The sequence below is a fragment of the Paramisgurnus dabryanus genome, chromosome 10 (genome assembly GCF_030506205.2).
Source record: "Paramisgurnus dabryanus chromosome 10, PD_genome_1.1, whole genome shotgun sequence".
In the NCBI taxonomy this organism is placed as follows: Eukaryota; Metazoa; Chordata; class Actinopteri; order Cypriniformes; family Cobitidae; genus Paramisgurnus; species Paramisgurnus dabryanus.
The window spans coordinates 20351319-20371935 of record NC_133346.1 but is presented as its reverse complement, the minus strand read 5'-3'; the positions used below and the strand labels follow the sequence as shown (position 1 = coordinate 20371935).

Genomic DNA, 20617 nt, shown 5'->3' with positions numbered 1-20617 from the left:
TTTAACCATCGGTCAAACAGTCATCGGTTAACATCCCTAGTATGGTGATTTTGTCAGGTGGTGTCACGTTTAGAATTTTAGCAACAGTTGGATTAAACAAGAGGTGTTACTGGGTCTTGTTTTGTCACTATTTTATAGTCTACTCGTTTTATGTCTGACAACAGAACACATCATATGTAAAAATGGCATTTAGTCTTAAAATTCAATATAATATGACAGATCAAAGAGTAGAAGTGAAACATTTCAGATGCCAACACTCGATCAAACGCGAACACATGATGACGTCACATATATGCTAATTAGAGCGTGAGGTCATCACCGTCACAGTCTCTAAAAATCAAGTGGGAAACACTGTGCGGGGTTTGCATGATTTCATAACCCCCGCATATTCGTAGCAAAAATCACATATCTTAGCAGAAAGTTGAAAAATTTTGCATTTACTTCACACAAGTGCCATGGGAACGTTATGAAGTGACATTATTACGTGACGTAAACATCAATGAAAAGCTGCAAACATGTTCCGCAGTTTCATTGCATAAAATTGTATAAATATCCTGCATATTCCATCGCATTTTTTTAGAAAATGTGCTGCAAGATCAAGGATGTTTGCCCGCAACAATCACAAAAAAATCTAAATTTTTCTGGAAGGACTGGTATCTACTGCCATCTATTGCCAGCTGTGCATTATGATTGCATAACTTGGATGCATTTAGGAGATTACCGGTATTCAGGGCGCGCTCATATTATCCAAACCAAATGCCTCAGCGCGATTGTCCCCCCCACTGCCCCCCAGATGGACGCACTCAGTGTACTTTTTTCGATCTGAGCCCAGGCGTGCTTTCGTCATTAGAATGCAATAGTTTTGAGCAAAAATGGAAGTAAAGCACTCTCTTAACACTGGAACCCATCAAAATGTTAAGTCTGTGTTTTTATTCTGTTGTTTTTTTAGTCGTATAGTGCGTGATGACACACAGCCCCCTTACATGCCTATGATATTGCTTATTCACATAGCCCTGCTGCGCGCATTAAAAGGTTTTAACGAAGGCAGATGAAGGTGAGTGGTTGCACAGATGACGTCTTTCCTTTTGAAATGTGCTCTGGTGCGATTGCACTCACACTGCGCCCATGTGAATCGTGCTCCAGCCCACCTCTGCATCCCGGCCAGGGCGTGATTAGTCTCCGCTTCAGACTTCATGCCCACATTGTTGGCTAAATGTCTGATGTTTTTCGTACATTTAACTGGAAACCCTGTAGGAATCTTGAAGTCGTTTTTGATTTGTTGAACTTAACCGGATTTCCAGGAGATGCAAGTGTGACGCTAGACGATACAAACTGTTATTGGTTGTTTGACATGTCGGTCAAACAGCCTTGTGTGTGGGCTTTGTCCAGAAAGAGCAGCGAAAAACACCAGACCTTCAGTATAGAAGGTCTGGCTAAGCGAGACTAGGGTGCGATTAACCAATCAGAGTGATCACACTAGTCAAACGAACAAGGCTTTGGGGGTCAAACGCGCTCGAGCGCGCTTTGGTTTGGATGGTGTGTGTACCTCACACTCAATTTCCCCCGGCACTCATTTTTCCCCTTAATTTGAGACCGGCCTTTATTTGTCCGCTTTGACCATGTCCCGGCCACTATCAGAGGCCCAGCATTTATTTGAATACTGGCTTTTATTTGAGAAATTATGGTATTTGTTAAATTCTGTGCTTATTACATTTTAGGCAATACGATAGGCTTTTTCACATGCAAGTTTATTTTTAATATTTTCATTTACAGTTATCTAAACTTCTGAGATTGCTCTTTTAATTTTCAAGGTTGCCTGCAAATCTCCCATTCTTGGGCCAATGGAGAGATGTCTCTTCTGTGAAAATGAGTTCAATTTTAATGAACTTAAGGTTCACATTGAGAGCTGCAGGTATGGAGAACATTGTCTTTTAGAATTCAGTTTCTTATAGAAAAACTTTTAATTTCATTTTTTTGAAGGCCAAGGGCTGCATGTTCCAATCACCTGCCACCAACATTAGAGAATGAACACCAAAATGAACATGCATCAGGCAGTGATTCATTCATTATCCAGCCACCCACTGAGGAAAGTACAGACCAACTGTTCATCGATGTAACAGATGATACAACTGACATGGTAACCTCTGAGATCTTGTTGTTCCATCAAACATTTTCTTCTGCAATAAATTCATTTCAAAACACTTCTTATTTGAAATAAGAGCCTATATTAATATTCATTTTGCTACTTTTTGTATAAATACTTTTTGAATGTTCCTTGAACTGAAGAAGAGTGTGGTTTTGTCCACATTTATTTGGCACAAGTTAAGATTGTCTTTATTAATAAGGGTATGTGTTTTTTTTTATGTGCTCTCTCAAAATATTGTCAGGAATCCTTAAGTGAATGGCGGAAGATTCGTGAGGAGCAGGAAGAGGAATATAATCAGTCTTTGATAGCGGACCAAGCCAAAGTATGCATAGTTAATTTTATAACAGACATCCTTTGATGACATTCTGTGTAATCTTTCTGTCTCCATGGTCTGATTTGGTCATTTGTTGTTTCAGGATCTTCAGAAGATGAATATTGAAGAATCTGAGAATAGACGCAGAAAGGTAAGGTACAGTATGCATAAAAGAAACCAGTATGTTGTCACTTTAAGACATTTACCTGTAATGACTTCTGTTTAGCAGATGCTTTTATAACACATAACCTAAAGGAAATTACATGATAAAGAATATAAAGATAAAGCATCTTCATAAGAGAAAATAGTACTAGGGGTTTCATTCAGAATTGAATAAAATAAAAATAATATTTGTAGCTAGTATACACTTGAACAGTAGGTATGTGCATCTCCATAAATGAGTCTGATGCGATACGCATCTCGTTGCATAGTCTAAGATGCAATACATTAAAAATACTTGTGAAGCAGTTACAATGCAATACGATGTGTTTCACATTGCAGTCCGATTTCAATTCGGTTAAACGCAATGTGGCTACTGCAGTTGACTTTTCCTATTGGATGTTGGGTCCAAAAAATACCTCGTGACGTAAGCAGGTTCAAGCTCACAATGCCCTTGTTACGATCTCACCACACACTTGGGGTGTGTTCCACTCCAGTTTTAGGGACGCACTCGTGAACTTCCCTAAACACTTCCCCTCGGGGGAATCCCTGTCACCATTTTGAAGTGCATTTTACTTTGTCAAGTGGTTGAGGGAAGTTTGGATGGACAGACCCTCATATGTACATGTATCTACTTCATATGTACACTTCATGCAGCTCCATATCCCACAATGCAACCCGATCACTTCAGCAACTCTTGCATTGCACAGTTCAAATGATGGAGGGGGGCGGTTTCCACTTTCCATGTGATCAAGGGCTTAGGGTGATCCATTTGAACCTAGTTTCAGCAGGAGTGGGCACTCGAACAAAGGTCAGGGTTGGCAGGGTTGGTACAAGCTTAGTTATCCTGGGTCTGTGCATGATGTCAGGTTGCTGAGGAACAGCACCCTATGTATCACCGAAATCACCCGATTGGCTGGTCTCCGGTCAATATGACGATTGCTTTCCCGTGGCATCATGATAAGAGTAGAAGTTTTCTTAATATTTACCAAACAAACTATAGAAAAATATACAGTGTTTATTGGTCATTTTTTTTATAAGGCCATTGCAAAAGACTTGTTTCATTATTCCATGTTTTTGGGCTTTTTGGATGGTTATTAGAACATCACCTAGGTGTTGAGGGAAGGGGAGTGATTAAAGGTCCTGCTAATTGATTTTATAACATGTCTGTTTAACCAGTCTGTTCTCCGTATGTTCACTCTCGTTCTCCTTTCTCTCCACAGGTGGCCGCTAGGACACAAAAGCACTGTTACTTGGACCTCGAGTATTTCTCACCGGCTCTGCTGTTTACAGCTCTCTGGGTAGGTATCACTTTACACAGTCTGTTCTCCGTATGTTCACTCTCGTTCTCCTTTCTCTCCACAGGTGGCCACTAGGACACAAAAGCACTGTTACTTGGACCTCGAGTATTTCTCACCGGCTCTGCTGTTTACAGCTCTCTGGGTAGGTATCACTTTCTTTCCGTAGGTCCAGCAGAGGGGCGAAGATAACACACCGCCTCACCGGGTCGAGCGCTGCCCTATCCCCACTGCCTGTAAGGCGATCGAATCCTGGACAGGGGCGCCCCTTTGTAGGGACCACGGGGCGGCGGAACTCTTTCGCCTCTGACTCTGCGACAAGGACAGACACAGGTAAGTGTTCACTACGAATGATTCCAAGATTGTACTCACAGTCGCTGACAGCTCTTGATCCGCGTCACTTCAACTCCAAATAGCACACTGCGTATAATAGCTGTAAATTCTGAGGTCGTTAGCCTCTCCGTCCTCTGCCCAGTAGAAGAATGGATGATGCGGGGCTTCGTCTGACAAGACATACAGCCACCCACAGCAAATACACGGCACCACTCCAACGTGAAAAGTTTATTAATTACAAAGTCTCACTCACCACACTATACGTGTACACAAGGAAAACGCCCAGCGTCCTCCACTTCACTTGGGCTGAAAATAAGGGCGATGGAAAATACGACCTGAATAGTGTTTCGTTGCTGTGGCTGTTTGGATTGACGCTTCTAACGGCTCGCCCACCACGCTGTTCTAGGGGTAGGGCCGCCCTCCTTCTCCTGGAGGTTTCCAACGATTACACAGGTAAATTTCTGCTAGTTGCTCCACACCAGAATTTATACTCACAGCGGATAGCCTTTGTTTACGTTGTACAACAAGGTCGATTTTCTTCCTGCTTTACTCCTTCAAAGGTGCTGTTTAGACCAAGGTTCCTTCTACCCATAGGATTTTCCTTCCACTCCAGCAGGTTCACCGCAGACTACAACGAGAGAGAGAGAATATAGACAGCCACCACGTCTATCAATGAGCACAGCTCCGTTCCTCAGCACACACTACGACTTCTCCAAAAAGCACACGGGGTGCTCCTTTAAGAGATCCACAGCTTGCCCTTCTTTCACCTCCTGTGGCTCCGTCTTCTTTCCGCGCGCTCCTAGCGCAGCCCGGATCAACAGAGCCTTCGGGCTCTTCAAAGGGTGCGTGTCTCTTTCCTGCCTTCGGCAAAGGAGCTTTCCCCGTATCAATCGCTTCTCGTGTCCATCGCTTCTCCTCTTTTGTGTTCCTGCAGAGCTATTTAAGTGCTTAATTCTCCCACAGCCTCCAATCACACTTTGATTAATTGATTTGTCGCACCTGTGGCGAATTTGGCTTTGTTTGTTGCTATGGAGAGTCAGGAAGTAAACCGGTGCATTAAAAAAATCTGCCCGGGCGGAACCTCTCCTCTCCATTTTTGGTTCCGCCCTAAGTCACCTTGTGACACTGGTACAGTCAGCTGTGGAGTACTACGTTGAAGGGAGATGCAATGCTGCACTGACACAGTATGTAGTATCCACAACTTTCTTTTTCATTGAAATTGATTTATACCATGTTCTTTGTAGAATCTATATGTTTTTCACAGGTTTGTTGAGGGTTTTAAAACCCTTGGACTTCTTCAAGAAATGCAGACACAGACAGATCTGTTTCGCACCATATTTGTTGAAGACAAAAAACCACTGAGATCATCAGACCTGACATCACTGTTTGAAGTAAACCTGTCAGATCAAGACACCTATAAACTAGAGACCAGGACCTTGTGCTTCTGGAGAGACTATATCATTGATGTTGAAGGTATTTACAAGTATTTTTTAAAGTTTTGTCTTAAGTTTTATACGCAGCTGCAGTATTCAACATTTTTCAATATGATTAAAAGTGTAATATTATTTAAAACAAGCAGTTTTTCAAAAAGGTTAATGACATTTCACAGAAAACATGATGCAGCCGCCACGCAACTGACACGCAACAGAAACGCCACGCAGCCGGTGTCAATCGGCCCTTACTCAGAGAAAAGCTGCGCGGGGTTTGTTAGTCAAGTCAGAGCTTTTATTTGTGACACCTCATAAGCAGTGCGAGCGGGAGATGTAATGTAACGCATATTAAACTACGGATGAGGATAAAGCCAAGTGCCCAGGTTATGAAAAGAGGAAAGATGAGGAGAAACGTGCAAAAGACAAAAGTAAACTACAGTAGTCTATGTATGCAGCTCACTCAACTCAATATAAGTGAATAATAAAGTATATCTAATATATCATTGTTGCTTGCTATGCAGTTACGCATGGAGCAGTAATATAAATTTTTACAGAGATCGAACATATTCAAGTCCAAAATAAATCTAGGCTATAATAGTTCATAAATGTATTCAGGAATTTAATTTGTTAGTTTAGTGCAGGGCCGTGCACAGACCTTTTGAGGGGCATGTGCTGAAACTGAAAAAGGGCACCCCCTCCAAATAAATATTACTTAATAATCATTTTAATAGCTTTATATTTATTCGCTATTAATGATTGAAAAAAATCACTAATAATGAATGAAAAATGACATTTGATGATAGCTTGGCATTATACAGTGCAAAGGATATCTGCTCTTGTAAGTGGGCTTTAACAATTTACATCCTGGGTGTTTGTCTGTATTAGGCCTATTTGTAGTCATGTGTTTGTGAAGTGCTCTTGTGTACTCGCTCTTATTTAATTGTAGAATATATTAATTTTAATTTTTTTCTTTGCTTACATACATAAAGTTACCTGTACATAAAAATATGTTTGAAGAAAAAAAGGTATTCTGTTTGGTTTTATAAGCTAATTTTTATTATTTTGTTAACATTTTTATGTATGTGATTGAGAAGAGTGGGAAATAGGAGATTAAAGATCAAAATAGGAGATTATACTATACTATAGCCATACCATTAGCATATTCAACATGTATCTGCCTACCTGGCAAAAACTGTGCTGACCAGGAACCTTGGTCTTTTGAAGGTGCAAATAACTGCATTACTGAAAAATATACTAAATACTAAATAGACTTAACTCTATGCAGTTGATTTCAGAATAAAAAGTTATGAACCAAATAATCATACAACTCCCTTGACAAATTCAAGGCATAAGATACATGCATATACAATAAATTATATCCAGATTGCACACTGTAATGAGTGACAGGGCAATATAATGTACATACTTGTATCCTTTACATGTTTTTCGTCTCTATCCAGTTTTCCCAACTGGGCATCTGATGTCTAACGTTAAGACCTTTCTAATCTGATATGTTTTTGGTGTTAATGTAAGCTAGACATTTACCCGCGCGGGCGCGTCTTCTCGCGTGAGATGTGTTGACTTTAGTTTAACGATTGAGACGCGTCATGCAAAAAAAGCGGTAAAAACCGACCGTGCATTCCGTATTGTTGTCACGGGTGCCCTTCACATGGGTGAACACTTGTTTAAAAACTGCTCGCGCTTTGTCAAAAACTCAATTTGGTCGCAGTTTGGAGCCCTTAGTGCCCCCTGATTGCCCACTCGACCAATCCCGTCTATGGATAATTCGGCTCTGCTCAAATGTATTAAACATGCGCCGTTATATACATACTAGTGTTTCTTTCGTAATGAGACAGCATTGTACTCAAACAACAAGATATTTATTTACCGTTGCAAGACGTTCAGCTGCCTCTGACTGCTGTGGAACTTCAGCTCGCTGCACTCAGGGGGCGGAGTTAAGAGGTTTGACAGACAGTTTGAGCGGATCCAAAAATATTTAGTTTTTTAATAATTTTATTTGATAAATATATTTGTAAAACACACAGACAGACGTAAATGTTTAACAATAGCATTAATTTATATATTAAAAAAAATAAATAAAACACCTCCAAAAAAGGGCACTTCGGAGTGTAAGGACAAAAAGGGCATGTGTTCTGCACAGGTTGAGCCCTATCTGTGCACGTGCCTGGTTTAGTGCAAGGTTTTAATAGAAAAGGTTTGTATTTATTATTATTATATTTATTAATTTAAGATAAGGTTTAGAAAAGATTTACTTACTCTTATAAAGTATAAAATAGATTGAAAGCACTGTTTATTTTTATGTATTATTATATGTTTAATAATAGAATTTAAATGCAGTACATATACAGGAATATTGTGTTTTTATGTTAAAATAGCTCTACGGCCCTACGACAAGATGTCCATCTCAGAAATGGCCCAAAGCCAGTTTGAGACCCCTTTTTTAGGCACTTGGTGCAGTAAACTTCCGAAACCTGGAGCTTGTTTTTGCAGTTTTTTGGCACAAGTTGTTATTTTCAACGCATTATGACTGTGCTGTTGCTCATAGAATTGGTTAATAGAAAAAACGGGCTTGGTAAAAGTCCTGGTTGAGTTCAGGCTCAGGATTTTTTTTTCACTTTAAGCCCTGTCCATCGTTGTGTCATATTAAACCATGTTATTACCTTCACTAAGAAGAGTCGATACATATCTCTATCATCTTAGTGCGTGCACTTAATCGCTGTGGCACTTTGAAAGCACTTAGCTTAGCCCAGTTCATTCAATGGTACCAAACAGAGATGATGAAATGACCAAACACATCAAAGTTTTCCCCATTTAAAACGAGTAGTTATACGATCAAATATCGTAGCGCTTTTAAAAGCGGGTTAAAAAGGGTAACTATAATGTATAGCAGAATAGCACTTTTTGGGAGTAATTCCGCCATACATTATAGTTACCCTTTTTAACCCACTTTTAAAAGTGCCACGTTTTATTTTGTGCCACCATATTTTATCGTATAACTACTCTTTTTGTTATTGGGATAACGTTGATGTGTTTGGTCATTTCTAACATCTCTGTTTGGTACCATTGAATGAACTGGGCTAAGCTAGGTGCTACCAAAGTGTTGCCGCGCGCCACAGTGCTTAAGTGCACGCACTAAGATGATAGAGGTATGCATCAACTCTTCTTAGTTAAGGTAATAACATAGTTTAATATGACAAAACAATGGCGTATCCCTTTAAATAACTGTTTATACTAAATTTGATTTTAGACATTACAAATTTTGCATTTGTGCTCCGTGAACACTGGGATAAACCATGCAACAAATTACATGAAAAATAATTACATCATATTTCAGCCTGTAAGGAATGACTTAAACGGTACAGTTGTTAACCTGAATATCTTATCTGATGTAGATGGAGAATGTTCACCATTGACGTTGGAGAATGTGTTGGAGTTTACTTCAGGTTCTTCAGTCATTCCACCCCATGGCTTTGAGAAGCAGCCCAGAATCGAATTTCTCCATGACGCACCAGAGAGAATTTTCCCTGAGGCAAACACTTGCAACATTGTGTTGCAATTGCCCATCCATTCCAATTACGAGTCATTTAAAACACACATGAGCAATGGCATGCTGTGGGCACCAACATTTGGCATAGTGTAGTTCAACCTGTGCCTTTATGGTTTACAAATTCCTTTAATGAAATGTACCTTATTTACTTGCCCTCATGCCATCCTAGGTGTACGTAACTAACTTTTCTGGAATAACATTAGATAAAATTCTAACAGGCCATAGGTCTGTGATATTATTGAATCGAGTCAAAATTCAGTGCCATTACAAAGCTAGGTACACCTAGGATGGCATGAGGATGAGTAAATAAGGTAATTTTGGGTGGAGTTTAAATAGTGTTTGTTTGAAATTTACTATGGTTGTTTTTGGACAAAATGAAATGTTAGTTGATCAGCTGTTTATTTTTCAGTGACAATTTCTGTCAAGTTCATACTAAATGATTTGCTAAAACTGTAGCTAAGATAAATGTAAACTTAATTGATGCATGTTTATTTTGTTCAACTTGGCTCATTCTAACAGTGGCTATTCTAAGAAATTGTTACACCATAAATGAAATATACCTCATGTTTTACTTGCCCTCATGCCATCCTAGGTGCATATAACTTCCTTCACAAAACACAATTAGAGTAGCATTAAAATCCTAGCAGTTCATAGCTTTGTAATATCATTACAAAGCTATAAACCAGACATTTAGTAATTACTAATTGTAATAACACTTACTGTGTTTGGCTGAAGTAAGAAGGTCACGTACATATAGCATGCGGACGATTAAATCATGTGAATTTCATTTGGGTGAAGGTTAAATTTTAAATAACATTGTCTAATGTTCTTATTTGACAATTAAATACTCCAGTTGTTCAGCTTTTTTATTGTGCAGTAACAAAGCATTTTATCCAGTTGGTGCACAAATAAATGAAATCCACATGTTACATAGTCTAGTTCCTAATTATTCAACTTGTCTGTCTGATATGCACAAACAATTTCTAAACCCCTTTAAATTTCACCAAGCATTTGTTTCACGGCAAGAACTGTGTTCATGTAGACAGATAACGCATCCGAGTATGGTACATCTGGGTTTGGTAATGTTTCCAGCTCTTCTTCAGTCAAGCCACGAGGCAGATCCAACTGAGGAACATGAACACCTTCTGCTGGTTGCCCTTGAAGGTCTTCCCTGACTTCATCAATATCAATCTACAACAGTTACAATAAAAATAATTTAGAAGACTAAACATTAAACCGGAGTAAAGTTAGTTTTGGATATTCGTGACACATAGTCCGTACACACTGCATATTAATTCGGTTGTCACTTCACCTTTTAATGCATAATCCTGTTCTATACACACACAGTTCAGTAATTTACGGGACTCACAACCACATTCTACAACTGAATTAACTCCCGCAATATGCAGGTAGTTCTGGTCAAAGCTGTGAGTGATAAGCACACTAGACCGCAGAACGTTGCTATGGTTATTTCTGTGTCAATTATCACATTTTCGGGAGTGAGTCTTGTTCCGTACAGACATGAACAAACATTTAGGGGATTCACTCCCACATTTTAATGCGGTTGTCACTCCCGAAAGTTTGCAGTGTGTACGAGACCATTACAGTAATGAACGGCAATGAGCCCATAATAAAAAATATTTATAAAAAGAGCAAAGCTGACAATGTTTCACAACCTTCATTAACATTAGTTTCTGTTGATATAATAACCACTGACCCGCAGAAGCTGTCAAACTCTCAATTGTGCTGGAAAAGCTCTCTCTTGGCGGAGATGCAAGTAAGGGACCGTGGGGAAAGTGCAGGGTTTTTTTTAGGGATGCACCGATACTGGTATTGGCCTCGATACCACATTTTCTAAAGTACTCGTTAAAAGTCCCCCGATACCAGGGATCGATACCACAGTCTGAGAAATGTCTATGTTTGTAAGGGGTTAATGCCATGCGTGTTGTACAAAGAGGCAGAGTTTACAACAAACTGAAAAAAATACTTGAGTTGCACTGTCACAGTTTAAATTTATTCATAATTATTTATTCTGTAATATGTTGCATACAACATGCTTTTCATTTTAAATACATGTTCTTAATTCCAAACTAGTCCCTTGTTTTTTTTTGTTAAATTATATGACTAAAGCTGTTACCTGTAAATTTAAATCATGTTTTTTTTTTAAGTACTTTTTTTTGTATCGGCAAGTACTGAAATGCAAGTACTCGTATTCTAAAAAAGTGGTATTGGTGCATCCCTAGTTTTTTTGTTGTAACTTGATGAGCGGTGTTTTTGTAATAGCTTTTTTTGTAAAAGGTCCTATAAACATCAAACCAGTGTCATTCTGTACAGGTGGACAGGGGACAATTTTCACATCTCTTTACCCCTACTGGTGAAAAGCGAACTACATGTCTAACATAAACACTCTTTTTGTAACTGCATGTTTAACATTAACACTCTTTTTGTAATAGCTTTGTCCATCGTGAGACAGACACATCAAACCAGTGTCATTCAGTACAGAGAAACAGCTTTCACAATCTCTCTTTTACCCCTACTGGTGTGTTAATGTTAGACATGCAGTTCAGCATCCATCAGGGGTAAAAAGAGAGGTTGTGAAAGCTGTCCACCTGTACTGAATGACACTGGTTTGAGGTGTCTGTCTCGCCGATGGACAAATCCATTACAAAAATGAGCGGTTTCTCGGGCAGGGATTAGACTAGTCCTAGACTAACACAAATGTAAGAGCTGTCCAAACGGAAAACAAATTGCACTGCCATATCTTAAAATACATCAGTGCCCTTTGTTTTGCCTCAAAATGCACACAAGTAATGTTTTTAGTAATCCATGTTTGTTAAAACTAGTTATTTTCCTAATTAAACCAAGGCCTAGTCCTGGCTTAAGCTAATCCCTGTCCGGGAAACTGCCCCAAAGAGTGTTGTTAGACAGTTAGTGAAAATTGTCCCCTGTCCACCTGTACAGAATGACACTGGTTTGTTGTTTATAGGACCTTTTACAAAAAAGCTATTACAAATTGAGATTGTGATGGCTTCTGCTGGTCAGTGCTTATTATATCGACAGAAACTAATGTTAATGAAGGTTGTGAAACATTATCAGCTTTGCGTTTTTAATAAATATTTTTTATTTTGGGCTCATTGCCGTTCATTACTGAATGCGTCACGAAAATACAAAACTAACTTTACTCCAGTAAACATTAATGGCTGCGATGATATATTCTGATGTCGAAATCGATTCTAAATTCAATTGCGTTTTAGGCACAGCTCTTCTGTAGTAGAAAGTCTGCCCAACCGTAAATCACGGCGAGAAGAGTTTTTAACGTGCATCTGATTTATTTGCAAAAGCAAAAAAGCAATATATTGTCACAGCCCTTAAGTTGCAATTTCTACTTTTTGATTTTCATTTGTATCAGATGGATTTATTTATCAGTGAATAAATATAAATGAAACATATGTTATGCTTTCATAAAAGCAAAAGTTAAACCACTGCAAAATTACCTGATTTGAAGCATCCCTCTCATGATTTGACCAGAGCTGCAGAGGAGTTCTGTTGCCTTCGGTTCTTAAACTGTGACTATTCCAGGCACTCTGAAATTCTTGTAGATGCCTCTGAATTTGTGGCATGTAAGTCCAGTGCAAGGCAAACAAGTCCACATCCTGGTCCGGATTAAGCCATCCTTCATCTTCCATACGACGAAAGGTAGTGTAGAAGAGGTCTATTACTTGGTCAAAGACATCTCTCCACAGCCGCTCAATTCTTAATTTAAAAAAAGAAACGTGATAATTTCAGCAAAATTATACATTGCTATTCATGTGGTCAGAGGGTAACAAGCCTACCTCTGGTTGTGCACACTTCTTCCTGTAATGTGTGAATGTCTTTTTATTCCTCTGGTTTGTATCATGAAGCGGGCAACCATTACATTTTCTCCCCCCTTATCAGAACGCACTCTACAGGGAACACCATATGTGTCTACAGCAGACAGAAAGCTTTGCAGCACTGTTTGAGCCTTGTTGTTTGTAGCAGCTTTTAAGTAAACCACAAGCCGAGAATAGCCGTCAATTCCCCCGTGGATAACAATTTTCCATCTGCAAATAAAAGCATTGAAAGTAAGTAATTTAAGAACACAACTATAAATACCTCATATATTAAAAAAATGACATTTCCCAAACAAGCACACAAAAACTATATGAAATGACTACAACATTGAAGTCCTGGAGGGCTTAAATACATTAAAACACCTGAAGCAGCCAATTAAGGTCTTACTAGGCATACTAGAAACTTTTAAGCAGGTGTGCTGAGGCAAGTTGGAGCTAAACTCTGCAGGACACCAGCCCTCCAGGGGGGTATTGCACAAAAGTAGAATTAAGAAAGCCAGGATAACAGAAAAGGCCCAGCTTGACCTAGTTTAATCAGCCCATACTGGCTTAGCCTGTTGCACGATTGCTAAGCCAGGATGAGAACGTGCAGCTATGTCAAGCCAGGTGTAGCTAGCTAGGATAAGTGAACATTCACGGCATTCTTAAACAGACCACGGGATCGATCACAGAATCACTGATGCAAAAATTAAGAAAACTCATAAAAATTCACTATGAAACTGAAACTGAAAAAAAAGTGTGCATTATCTTAAAAAAAGCTATATATTTTTGATGGTAGGTCCCTTGAGGGGGCCAAAAGGACATCTGGAAGATATATAGAGTATCTTAAAGATGGGAAAAAAAGGAATTATGTCTTCTGAAATTAATTTACTTTCTTTCATGCAGGATAATACACTACAGCAGTGGTTCCCAACCTTTTTTGCCCCAAGTACCCCCACAGCCCTATCAGTAAGGCTCAAGTACCCCTTCATCGAAACAAAACCTAAGTTGTGTTTTAAAGACAAATAATTAGTAATATTTATTAATTTTAAACATTAAAGTAAAAAGCACTGACTGATGTAGCATGTTTATTTCAACAAACCACTATCATTGCGATCAGTGTTTGCATTTTATCAGCTCATTTGCATTTTAAAAGACACACCCAAAAACAGCACATTTTACTCAGCCCTACAAAATGGCAATTTTGACATGCTATAATTAATTATCTGTTGGGTGTTTTGAGATAAAACTTCACATATGGACTCTGGGAACGCCAAAGACTTATTTTACAAATTAAAAAAATGTAATCATATGACCCCTTTAAGGGCCAGATTTACTAACAGCTTGCGCAAACCATCATTTTGGCGTTAAATAACGACTGAACTTACTAAAGACACGCAGTAGATATTTAGCTCTGAAAATGTGTTATTTTTGCGACCTTATTGCATTTGCATTTGTGGGAGTTTTCATTTTAGAAGCAACATTAATGCGAGGAGAGTATTAAATTTTGCCAGAGGAACATACTTTAAAAAATATATAGTTTGCCAAGCCATGCTATGTTTAATTTGCTGGAGAAAAGAGGAGGAGAAGTCACGAGGAGAAGTCAAATCAGGTATTTCAAACTTCTTTTACCGTTCATCTTTCGTCCTCCGGTTCTTACTTTCACTTAGCTGGAATTTCACACTCCGCAATCTGCATTTTCATTGCGATGTCCTGCCGAGGTCTCTTATTTGCGACCCTGTACTACTTTGCGCTGCTCTAATAGATTGCAATGGTCATTATAGAAATGTGCTTATGTCATTATTGTGCCTGTGTATTTTATTTGCGCCTTTGTAGTAAATCACACGCAAATTATCCACTCCGGCGCTTATTTGGAATTGAGCTCTAACGTCCTTTTTAGTAAATGCCCTAAATTTACTACAATCTCAATTTAAGTTACTGATATTTAAAGTGTGCAAATAAGTTAAATTATTCAGTTCAAATATTAAGAGAAACAAAATGTGTTAAGACATTCTCTATAAATACAAAAGACATCATACGGGACAATATATGTTAGCCAAAAACAATGCAAAAGTTTTTTTTGCATAATTTGAATATGTAATGGCAGCGGGAATGAATATTATAGCATTATTTGAACATTATTTATAGTTAATAAACTTTGTGTCTTTAGAAACTATTCAGGTTCATTGAAAATAGTCAGATCTTTCTTGAGTTGGACATCGCTATTGCGTTTTGGATCATGCAGCGCATTTACTCTTGACGGCTAATTATATTAATGATAAGATTAAAATTACAAAGTTGTCCTTTTTACAATGCTTTCCTCACAAAAATCAATCTTAGGTAAATGACTGGACAAACGAAAGACATTTTTATTAAAAGTAAATGAGATCAAAGTAAAATGTAAATCTTTTCGCGTACCCCCTGGAAACTCTTCACGTACCCCCTGGGGTACGCGTACCCCCGGTTGGGAATCACTGCACTACAGCATGCTGCAAAAAGGTAACACTGACTATTTTAATATGGACATGAAATAAGAAAACAAATTAAGGTACAGTATGAATACTATCCTCTGACCTCGAGAGCATTATATGAAAGATGTGTAAGGTGACAGCACTATAATTCATATTCAAACATCAACTCTGGGATGCAATACTAGCATCTTCAAGTGAAATAAAGACAGAAACTATAGACTTACAAGTTTAATGAATGGGGGAGTTAAAGTCATGTCAAAAATATGCTCATATATTATTATGTAACTTCTGTTAAATACATTATTTGATTTACAATGTTTTTTTTTATTATCTGTCCATGCAGCACATTTGACAGATATCTGTTTTGTGGATGATTTTAACACACTGAATTTTGATAAAGTGCATTTTGCACAATAATTTGTAAAAGCATAATTTGCATATTTTTTTAAAGAATGCCTGTTATACTGTGACTGCCCTAATGTAACACTTTATCTGTTCCTGTTACTTGCAATCTTGTAAAAGTGATTTCAGTGCTAGACTTACATTTCTTACATCACCTGAGAATCTGTACCTCTCAGTCAGATATTTCTCATGCCTTAATGCTAGTCTACATATGTACTTAATTGAAACCGCCTTTCAACTTCATAAGTCATTTCTTATCTCAACAACTGCATTAATAAATGTATTCATCAAACCCCTGACAGCAGTCTTCATAATAACACTAAAATAACAGTTTGGTTACTTAGATAAATTACAGTGTATCTAGTATTTTAATGCAGGACAATGAAGTGACTAAAACACATGAATATCTAGTAGCATTGACAGAGGAACTATGTAGTGGGTGAAAAAATCCCTTTCACCCACTACATAGGGTGCTGGCCGACCAGGGAAGTACATTTAGTCAGACACTGATCACTGCTTAGTGTTCTACTGAGCGTTTTAGAAGATCCTTTATAGACCCCTTCACGGTTCACGTCACAGGCAGTTCCCACTGCGCATGTCGGGGTCAGAAAAGTCATTACAGCAGATTGAGTTGCGTATTATTCGGTATCGTCAAAAATGCTTACTTGCGTCGTGGGCTTTGAAAATCGCATAAGGTCTTCCGTTACGTTTTCGCGATTCATGCAGAATCTCAAAAACAAAAAAATACAACATCTGCGGCTGCAAGCAATTAACGTGCAGACTGGGACAATGCAAATAACAAAGAGGCTTGTGTTTGTAGTGCTCACTTCATTTGAGGTAAGTCTTCATTTTTCAGCCCTGTTAGGTTAAATTATAAAGCCAGGATAGTATAACAGTTTGACCCCATGCTGCGCGCGCACCCGATAATCATTCAATGTTTACAAACCTTGAAGGGGTCTATACATGTGGCCATTAGGCTGTATAACTCATCTTTGTAAATGCTGGGACAATTCACTATTTAAGTAAATTACCCTGTTTTTATATGTGTATAGTTTATTTTTATTTTCTTATCTATTAATTTTTAAATCATTGATGGGCATACAATTATGTTTTTATTTCTTTTATTTCTTTCTTTTCTATAATTGTGACATTAAAGCAATTTCCCCCTGGGATTAATTAAATTCTTTGAATTGAATTAATCACAAGGATTAATCTTAGCCTGGTTGTTAGCCTGGTCTGGAGCAGGCTAGCTGCAAAGAGTAAATCTCCATAGTAACTTCATCTAGATTAATTTAGCCTCCCTTCATGCACCGAGTCAGGGCTAAATTCAGCCAGGATAACTGGAAAATCCCAGCTTAATCCCTTATCTTGCTTTTGTGCAGTACCCCTCAGGACTGAAGTTGCCCATCCCTGATTTATGTCAATAAAAGCATAACAAAGAATCATTACATACAACAGGTAGGGCAAGCTCAAAAATGCAGCTTTTTTATTGTTCTTGTAGTAAAAGACAGATCTGAGATAGCCTAAACCATTTTCATTACCTATCAGAAAGTAAGACTCCTATAACATAATTGGAAGCTGAGTGCATAAAACAACACTCTGTAAGTGTAGGAGTGTATCAAGTACAGAAATACTACATCATACGTCCAACTCATTTTTAAAAAAGCTGACCATGTTAAGCATGAGAAGTCAGAATGCATGATATCTCCGGCTTAAGACACAGTCTTAATTTAGTGGTTATTTTTCTGCAACTTTCCCTAGGTCTGTAAGTTCAGAGTCTGTGTGACCATTACTAATCATTATCCATTTACAAATAAATGTTTAACACTAACCGAATAAGTTTATGATTCCCATCAATGTGCCATAAATGGTTGGGAGCTGGTACACTGTAACGTCGGCGTCTAGATGTCCTAAGGCGTAACCTGCGTAGTTCCATTCCTTCAGGATCTACTCGTCTTAATGATGCTAAAACCCTTTCTCCTGTAACAGATAACAATATTCATACTGTATGTTAGATCTTGCATTTTCCATCATAATTTGAAATGGACCAAAACAAACCAGCACACTGTAATTTCTTGCATAGTGATGATGGCTATGTTCAAGTATATAAGACACTTGCCATTTTTTAAGCGGAAAAAAAGAACTATTTTGTATGGCGGAAGAGCACTTAGTTTGCAACACTTCGACCTCTGGTGCAGTAACATCATCATTCCCCCTCTCACTGAGTTTGAGCGAGAGGGGGGAGTTCACAGGAGTGATGATGTTACTGCACCAGAGGTCAAAGTGCTGCAAACTAAGTGCTCCCATACAATATAGTTCTCATTTTTTATCCACAGTCTTTAAATAGGGAAAACATGGAAGTGTTTGGTAGCTTCTAAATTCACCCCGTTTGGATCCTAAGGAATGAATGGGGCTAAGCTAAATGCTAACACACTCACAACGCGCTGTACAAAGATTAAACACACGCATTGAAAAAAGATAGTTATGTATTAAAGGGATAGTTCACTTTAAAATGAAAATTCTGTCATCATTTACTAGGGCTGCACAATAAATCACATGCGATACAACACGCATCTCCTCAGTAATGCCGGTTCCTTGATTAGTAGTAAATCGCCATCAGCGCTTTCAGATGGAGCGGCATTTACTACACAGAGCCGTAGTAGTTCCATGACAAGCTGGGCCATATCGCAGGGGATAAATTAATGTGAAATTGCCCTGATTGTCAGTGAACTATGGCTATGTTTACACGTGGGCGGTTATTTTCATAAACGGACATTTCAACCTCTCCGGTTTCAAAAATAATATCGTGCACACATGCCAGTTTTCAGAAAAGTGTTTATTTACACGTACCCGTGCATATATGCCGTCAAGAGAAGCTCAAGCCCACGTAAGCCAATCACCGGCTGCACTGGTGGTGACGCGAACTGGTTCTTCATGTTGGAGGGAGGAGTTGTTGTAGTAGGTGATCGATGACGTCAAAGTACCGTGAGAGCGAGTTGAGGAATCATACGTAGAGGTCTAATTTCGAATCGCTCTCGCGGTACTTTGACATCATCAGTTGCAGCGCCGCATGAAGTCAAACACGCGTAAAATTGCTGACCTCAGAGCACTCGTCTCTGCTCCTCGACATAATGGAGCAGCTGTATTTGCAAATACAAACACACGAAACGAGTTTGCACGAACATAAATGTGATCTTGAAAGCGTTCAGAGTAGCAGTCACATGTAAACATAGGTCGCACTTTTGACGTAGGTGCGAGCTCTGGCGCATACTCTGTGACGTTGCCTGCTTAAACATCCGTTTGTCTCACTTTACATGCAACCGTGCAACCGAAGATTTTCAAGATCTCCACTCTGGCCGGAGTTCTTAGAAACAATCGGTTTCAGGGGCGAGTTCTCCGTTTGCGTGTAAACGAGGGGCACAAACAAAGGTAAATCTCTCAGTTTTTAAAAATAACCATGTACGTGTAAACAGAGCCTATGGCTCTGTGTAGTTAATGCTACTCCATCTAAAAAGCAGCTGATGGCGATTTACTACCAATCAAGGAACTGGCATTACTGACGAGATGCACATGACAATCACATGCGATTTATTCCATAGTAGGAATATTTTGGAAGTATTGTGATAAATGATGGTAAGCACACAGTTGACGGTACCCATTAAATTCCATCATATTTTTATTCCTACTATGGAAGTCTATGGTCACTTACTGCTGTTTGTTTACCATCATTTCTCAAAATATCTCATGTTGTGTTCATCAGAAAAAAGAAATTCATACAGGTTTAGAACAACACGAGGATGAGTTAAATGATGACAGAATTTTCATTTTAAAGTGAACTATCCCTTTTGGTCCAAGTTTAGGTAAGAACATAGAAAAATATTGAAAAACTGTGGTGTTTTCCTTTAATTTTAAACCCTTGATGAAACATTACATTATTAAAATGTTATTTGCTACATGTCCTACTTTGTATACGCAGTTCCCTGGATCTTATGTGTCCCAAGATCATCTTGTAGCCAGCATTAGGGTATCTCTGGTGTATTTCTGCCACTATACTATCCAACTCCTCATTTGTAATGAAGGTGTACAAGTCACGTTTCCTAAAAACAAGGATGTTTTAACAGTCAGACATGTATTACACAAATGTTTATAATATAATTCAAACTTAATATAAATATATAATACAAATTCAAACTTCACTGCCTTTAAAACACACACATTAGGGAGTTAAACCAACTTAACTGTAGTTAATATTAAGATATAATACTAGTCATGCGATTGAACACTACGTTAGTTAACGCATGCTGGCATGCCGTTCAAGGCATGGTAACGTTCTTTCCAAAAACATTTTAGGATCGACCTGCCCATCTTAAAGCTCTACTGTGTACTTTATTGAGTTATTTCTTAACAAAAACCCATGTTTTCTTTCAAAAGTATGTGCTCATGTGTAATTACTTCCCACCCACTAATCAAAGAATTCTCGTAAGTGTAGAATCTGCTATTTAAAATGCATACCGTCGAAGCGCTCTCTGGCTGAATCCATGTTGTACCTCCATCTTTGAAATACATTCGCCGACGAGGGACATTCCTGAAATTCAAGCTCCGCCTTTCGCGCTTTCACTCTACACTCACGCTGCCCGATAGCTGAA

General features: G+C 38.5%; 1 protein-coding gene across 1 annotated transcript; it reads right to left on the bottom strand.

Moving 5' to 3' along the window:
* Positions 1-10095: 10095 nt before the first annotated feature.
* Positions 10096-20128, bottom strand: LOC135779850 (uncharacterized). Its single transcript, XM_065290758.2, has 5 exons — positions 19935-20128; positions 17804-17951; positions 13081-13329; positions 12742-13000; positions 10096-10438 (listed from the first exon to the last, which is right to left on the bottom strand). The coding sequence occupies exons 1-5, from the start codon at positions 19975-19977 to the stop codon at positions 10241-10243; spliced, it is 897 nt and encodes a 298-aa protein (XP_065146830.1). The 5' UTR covers positions 19978-20128; the 3' UTR covers positions 10096-10240.
* Positions 20129-20617: the final 489 nt, after the last annotated feature.